The sequence below is a fragment of the Austrofundulus limnaeus genome, unplaced genomic scaffold (assembly GCF_001266775.1).
Source record: "Austrofundulus limnaeus strain Quisiro unplaced genomic scaffold, Austrofundulus_limnaeus-1.0 Scaffold186, whole genome shotgun sequence".
Taxonomy (NCBI): domain Eukaryota; kingdom Metazoa; phylum Chordata; class Actinopteri; order Cyprinodontiformes; family Rivulidae; genus Austrofundulus; species Austrofundulus limnaeus.
Window position 1 is genome coordinate 29,635 of NW_013952588.1, and position 6,906 is coordinate 36,540.

At 38.7% G+C, this 6,906-nt stretch overlaps 2 protein-coding genes across 2 annotated transcripts in view; both read left to right on the forward strand.

Annotated features, from left to right (window-relative positions):
- Window positions 1-6,768, forward strand: part of LOC106524401 (cGMP-dependent protein kinase 1) — a gene marked incomplete at its 5' end in the record, with an annotated part of 27,333 nt that extends 20,565 nt beyond the window's left edge. The window contains 7 exon segments of the mRNA XM_014018199.1: window positions 1,934-2,023; window positions 2,375-2,516; window positions 2,597-2,760; window positions 2,907-3,029; window positions 4,068-4,130; window positions 4,204-4,270; window positions 4,346-6,768. Coding sequence (XP_013873653.1) covers window positions 1,934-2,023; window positions 2,375-2,516; window positions 2,597-2,760; window positions 2,907-3,029; window positions 4,068-4,130; window positions 4,204-4,270; window positions 4,346-4,444 — 748 coding nt within the window.
- The window catches only part of stc1l (stanniocalcin 1, like), a gene marked incomplete in the record, with an annotated part of 10,688 nt that continues 9,440 nt past the window's right edge, over window positions 5,659-6,906 (forward strand). Inside the window, 1 exon segment of the mRNA XM_014018200.1 lies at window positions 5,659-5,736.

A 6,906-nucleotide genomic window follows, 5' to 3' on the forward strand; every position in this document is an offset into this window, starting at 1 on the left:
TCATATGGTGAAAAACTGACTTTGAAAAATAAATCTGTTCTTCTTTTCTTAAAAAAAAGCTAAATAAAATAAAAATATTGGTAATAATTTTTGACTGTGTAACTTTACAAATGGCACCCCATAGCTACGTGCTGATTTTAAAAATCAAAATCTGTCACTTTTTGATACAAAACAAATAACAAAAACATGAAATTACGTGCTACTTTGCACATTATCTATACACTGACTTTGCAGTTAATCTGATGGCTTTCAGGGCAGAAAAGCAATGTGATGGAAACATAAGACAGTAAAAATCAATAATGTTTAATTAAATCACTATATATTCCTTTACGCCACCTTACATTTTCATCACCCGAACAGACGATCTGCTTTGTGGTGTGTGTTTCACATGGACCATGTGACAGCAAACGACAGACAGTAATGTACAAACCACCATGAGTTTTTGATATCAGTGTTGTAAATGGCTTAAATTCTTTTTGGTCTTGGTCTCCTTGACCTTGCTCAGGCTGCTCTTGGCTCAAATCCCTCTAGACCACTTCTGTCTGATAGTCCAAACTGATTATTCTCTCAACATTCCTAATGGCAAGCAACAAAGAAAAGGGTATAAAGCGTAAAAAGCGCTGTCATTCCATATGTGGCAGATGTGTCTGAAGAAGTCATATTGTTTTTTCTCCAAATACAACATCCATATGACCTTCAAACCCAAAACACCTTCACAAAAACTGGTTCACTGAAAGGACAAAACTCTCAAACAGAAGCTGTGACGTTTAGTGCAAGAAGGAGTGCTCTGACCTTTATATGTGGGAAAGCAAACAACTGATTTGGATTATGTATCTTCTCTGGTCTGAGAACACCTCAGGGTCCCCCAGGACGAGCTTGGAGAGGTATGTCTAGGTTTCTGTCCTGGACCTGTTGCCTCAGCGACCCAGCTATAAAAAGGTGGTGGAATTTGGATGGATGGATGGATGGATGGATGGATGGATGGATGGATGGATGGATGGATGGATGGATGGATGGATGGTTGGATGGATGGATGGATGGATGGTTGGTTGGATGGATGGATGGATGGATGGATGGATGGATGGTTGGATGGATGGATGGATGGAAACCAAACATCACAAACAAATGACACAATACAGGAAAGCTCAGCTCTTCCCCTGTCTGAAGAATAAGGGACACATATATTTTAGTCAGAGATGATAGATGATTACTTGTTTCACAAGGGGGCCAAAATTCATAACTTTGTCCAAATTAAGTACCATTTTCTGTCAATACTTAATGAAGCACTGTTATATAACAAATTAATCTTGTAGAACTACAAAGGAACTTTTCCAAATTATGTTATAGATAGCATTTAGAATGTACATAACCTAAGAAACCTTTCAAATCTGGTGAAAAAAGAAATCCCTCACTAAAAAAATCCTATTATTTGACTTTCAAATAACTAAAAAATTCAGAAAATCCCCATTGATCCTCTTTCCACACCAAATTAAAAGATTAAAACTGTGGGTCCTGAGTTTGAAACAAGTGGTCTTTTGGACAACAACAATTGGAGGCAGGAACCAGCTTCCTTTGTGACTCAAAAAGTATAAAGCAGGTAAAGAAAAAGGATGGATGGATGGATGGATGGATGGATGATGGATGGATGGATGGATGGATGGATGGATGGATGGATGGATGGATGGATGGATGGATGNGATGGATGGATGGATGGATGGATGGATGGATGGATGGATAGATAGATAGATAGATAGACAGAGAAAACAGTGGTTAGTTAGGTAAAATTCTATCCCATATCTAATACATCAACGCAATCTCCAATAATTTGTCATGTTTAGTTAAAGGGTACAATCAGGGAAAGATCTCATTTTAAAAAAATTAGCAATCTTCAGTTTAAATCCATTGACTTTCTCTTTTCTCTTTCTGCCTGCAGGTTGTATCGAACTTTCCGAGACTCCAAATATCTCTACATGCTCCTCGAGGCTTGCCTTGGAGGTGAACTGTGGTCACTTCTTCGAGACAGGTATGTGGCTGAGTGCTCACCTGCTGAAACATGTTGAAAAGCACCAAAAAAAAAAAAAACAAACCCTGGAAGGTTGTTGGACGTTTTGCAAAGCTTGTTTTCTTATGATAACTAGACATTTTATTTAAAGAAATTAGGTCCTTCTTGGTGGTTTGTGTGATAGTTTAACAGACAGACACAGGCCAAAACATTACCACCTGCCTCTTAACGTGCATGTCTGTTCAAAGCTTTCTGTAAAAAAAAAAAAAAAACTGTACTTGTTGGACATTGTATAAAAGTGCTTTAAATAGACCAAAATTGAGATGTTTTAGGATATACACAGAAATAATACTTGTATATTTTTCAATAAAGGGGCTCCTTTGACGATGCCACCACTCGTTTCTACACAGGCTGTGTAATCGAGGCTCTGGCTTATCTTCATTCCAAAGGGATCATCTACAGAGACCTCAAACCTGAGAACATCATACTGGACCACAGAGGATATGCCAAGCTGGTGTGGATTCTTTAACCATTAAAGTTGGTGGAAACTCTCCAAAACGTAAAGTTCTGAGAAGTGTTTGTTTTTTGTTGTAGGGAGACTTTGGTTTTGCCAAGAAGGTTGGTCTGGGTAAAAAGACATGGACATTTTGTGGGACGCCTGAGTACGTTGCCCCTGAGATCATCCTGAACAAAGGTCACGACAGCTCGGCTGACTGCTGGTCACTGGGGGTACTGATGTTTGAGCTACTCAGTGGAAGGTACAGTTGCAAAACTTCAATGTTCCATCACGACTTGAGTCTTCTTTTCTGAACTCTGCTATTTTTAATTTGACTTCTGTGACTTGTGGACATCAGTCAGCTCTGCTTTTAATAAAAATTAAATTTTTGCTTCTCACTCTTTGCAGTCCTCCTTTCTCCGGCTCTGATCCAATGAAGACCTACAGTATCATCCTGAGAGGCATTGATATGATTGAGTTTCCCAAGAAGATCACCAAGAGCGCTGCTAACCTCATCAAACGGCTTTGCAGGTTCTCTCGAGCTTCTCAGATTTGTCAAATTGATAACTGCTTCTCCTCCTCTGAGCCTAGTATGTCACTGAACCGTGACGACTGGAGACGGGTTTCCATCTAGAAATGTGAGGAAAATGGTTGAACTCTGAAAAGTGAGCATTTGCAATGAGCGACCAGTGAGTGTATATCAGTTTTCTAGGCAGTGTACATAATTTTGTTTATCTCCTCCACCTACATTGTATTTAAATTGGACAGTTTTGTACCTATCATGGCACCCCCTCCCCCCCTTTATTATTTAATCTACAGGAGTACACCTTTTAACGCTTTTTGTTTTTGTTTGTTTGTTTGTTTGTTTGTTTGTTTGTTTGTTTGTTTGTTTGTTTGTTTGTTTGTTTGTTTGTTTGTTTGTTTGTATCATTTTTATTCGTCATCACTGCAGATTTTAGACCTGAAAATTCACAATTGTAGCCTCAGATGTTTTCTGTCATAGGTGAGCTCTTAAATGTGCAAAAGCTAAATTGAAAAGAGTTTAAAACACTTTTGAGATTCCTTTGACAACTAATTTGAATTTTAAGAAATTGCTGCAATTCTTTTTTTGAGTACGTTCAAATTTTAGGTGGCATGATGGGCACAGAGCTCAGGGCTATCACTTCATAACAAGGACGTTGCAGATCTGCCTCCAGTCTGGGGCTTTTCTGTTTACAATTTGCATGTTCTCTCTATGCATGGATAGGCTTTCCTCCCGCAGACCATCAATATGCATGTTGAAGGGAAAAACAGGTAAAGACGGATGGATGGATGGATGGATGGATGGATGAATGGATGGATGGATGGATGGATGGATGAATGGATGGATATATGGATGGATGGATGGATGGATGGATGGATTGATTGATTGATTGATTGATTGATTCAGGCAATGACTGCAACTCCTACAAGAAACTGAGAATCTTTTGAAACAGACTGGAGACTCCCTCACAAATGCCATTTGCCAACTGTTCTCTAACAGTGGAAGCTCAGAGAGTTACTGATTTAAAACCAGTGTCTGTCTGACAGGGACAATCCTTCGGAGAGGCTGGGTAATCAAAAGAATGGAGTGAAGAATGTCCAGAAACACAAGTAAGTCACTATCATTGCACCCTGCGTCTTCTTATTGCAGATGAGTCTGTAACAAAAGGTTCTTGTCCTTCAGGTGGTTTGAGGGCTTCAACTGGGATGGCCTGAGGCAGGGGAGCATAAAGCCTCCGTTCACACCCACAGTGGGTACACTGCAGTGTTTTAGCAAGGTAAGAGGATGCTGAGCAAGAGCTTTAACTGATGCATTTGTTCTTCAGGTGGATGGACCGCTCGACAGCAGCAACTTTGACTGTTTCCCGGATGATGCAGAGGAGTCTCCTCCTGATGAAGAGTCTGGCTGGGACATGGAGTTTTAGGATGGAGCTTTATGACCAACTGAAAACTAAGATAAAAAAGGGGGGGGGGGGCATGTAAAAACAGGAAATAGAGCCATATTAAGGGTTTGAAGGGATAGAAGAGTTTTAGTTTATCACTTATACTGTATATCTAATCTTCAGTATGTGCAAAATATAAAAAAACATATAACTAAGATGGAAAATAACATGGATAATAATGAAATCATTTCAATTAAAAAAAAGGTTTCCCTGACTGTATGCTGACAAGATAATACAATTTCATTCAGTTTAATTAATTCAGACACCACAACAACATTCATTTCAGGACACTTTACTAAAGAAAAAATCCAAATCATAAAATCAGTTCCGTTCTAGATTTGGATCCAGTTTTAGTTAATTCGTTCTTGTTGTAATACAAACATTCAGATACAGCAAATCAGTAATGCCTGGTTCACACAGTAAGCTATGATGTCAATTTTTGGCCTGATTTTGCCCTTCTGAAACTCTTACGGACGCCCAGATTATCATGGCTCTAAAGATAATCTTATGAGATATTCCTATCTTGTGTGGTGCGGTCTAGTCTAGTCTGCATAAAAGGATGTTGGGAATGCACTGATCTCAAATTGAGAATATTCAACATGTTGGTTGGTTTTGGCCCAATAGTGTGTGCTCTTTGGACAAACAAGCTTGCAGCCTGTTGAATGTGATGTGTAGCCAATCAGAAAGTGAGGTGATGTAAACATGGAATCCAAAGAAGGCAAAACAACTGTCATGCTGCACCAGAAAGTCCACTGGACGTCGAAGATGTCTTTTTGTTTTGTTTATTCTCTGTTCAAAACAGTCCACAAACTATCACCATCTCTTCTTCCTCATCAGCTTTGTTTATTTACTCTGAAGTCACGTTTGATCTCGAGGGGTTGGTGAGATTTCCCGTCTGACATCTGAATGTTATGAGTTAGTGTAAATGAAATCTGTTCATGTGTAGTATGTTGAATTTCCCATATGACTGTACTCTACACACTGTGGGACCAAACCTGTTAGAGCTATGATTTTTTTTTTTTTTTTTGTCATGTGTGGGGTCTTTCAGTCTTTGCAAATCAACAGACATTTTTCAAACCTTGCCATGTGAACCAGGCATAACATCAAATTAAGGTAAAAGCTTTTTTATCTGCATTATATCTTGACTTTGTTGCAATCTCACATCCTGAGCAGCAAGTTAGTGACAGTGGAAAGAAACAACTCCCTTTAATCAGAAAGAAACCTTCTGTACCAGTACCAGGCTCAGGACAAACAGTTTCTGGCCACCAGGCTCTGAAAAGACAGGAAAGAGATACAGACAAACCAGGATCAGTCCAAGTAGAGCTTCTATAGGAAGACAAAGAAAAACAAGGCAACTATATCACATTGAAAAGACATATATCAGTTTCTGGCAATTCATTCATATATTAAGCAGACAAACAAGCTTTCTCTCCTACCCTTGAAAAAAATCTGTAAATACAAAAAATTTATTTATATATTTCATATTTAGTTCCTGTTTGAAAAATAACAAGTGCGTTGTCTTCGGGTGTCTGCTGGGACCCAAAGACAGCTTGACTCTTTAATATCAGGATTATTTATGAGGGTGACCCAACCTGCAGCTGATTATATTTTCCATTGAATTATGTCCTTAGAAGTGGCAGAAGACAGGAATGAGTCAGCACAGCAGTTCGTCCGGGAACAAACAGATAACGCAGGATAAACTTTGTGCAAGTATTTTTCTGTCGGCTTTCACAGGTCATGATCTTTAACCTTCTGACCACAGGGCAGTTTCACATTTACCCTGACTGTGTTCTTATTTCTATCTACTATTTATTGTCCTGGATCACTTTTACAGTGGTTTCTCAGTTGTGCTGAGAAGTGTAGCCTTTTTTGGTTTTTGTCTATTAGGTAATTTGTATTATTTATTCTAATGTAAAATAAAGTCTTGAACGTGATCAGTGTTTGTTCAAGGATTATAAGAAAACCTGTTTTCTGTCCAAATGTTTACATTTTTTCTTTAACAAATTGTGACTTTAAAGTATGTTTTAGGTTGAAGCTTAAATTTGCCTGTCAGTTTTTCTGAGCGTTATGAAAAAGCAAATAGCCTGAGGCAGTGTTTGGATGACAAGGGTTAGGTTTCATGTTTTATGTTTATGTTCAAGACTGGTGTCTGTTTCATGGCTTACCCGTCCTCAGCGTGTTTTCTTAAAAGCACCTGTACTGATTGTTTACGACAACCTGTTTCACTGTGTTCACTGTCAATATTTGTTGTCATCATGCTGGGTTTCATATCAGGGCATAAATAAAGCTTGAAGAACAGAAACAAACTGAGCTGTGTTGCTTTAACATGACTTCTTTCACGATTCGTTCACTTCAAGATCTTTACATTTCTCACCGGCCACTTTATTAGGTACACCTGCCCAACTGCTCGTTAACATTTAATTTCTAATCAGCCAATCACATGG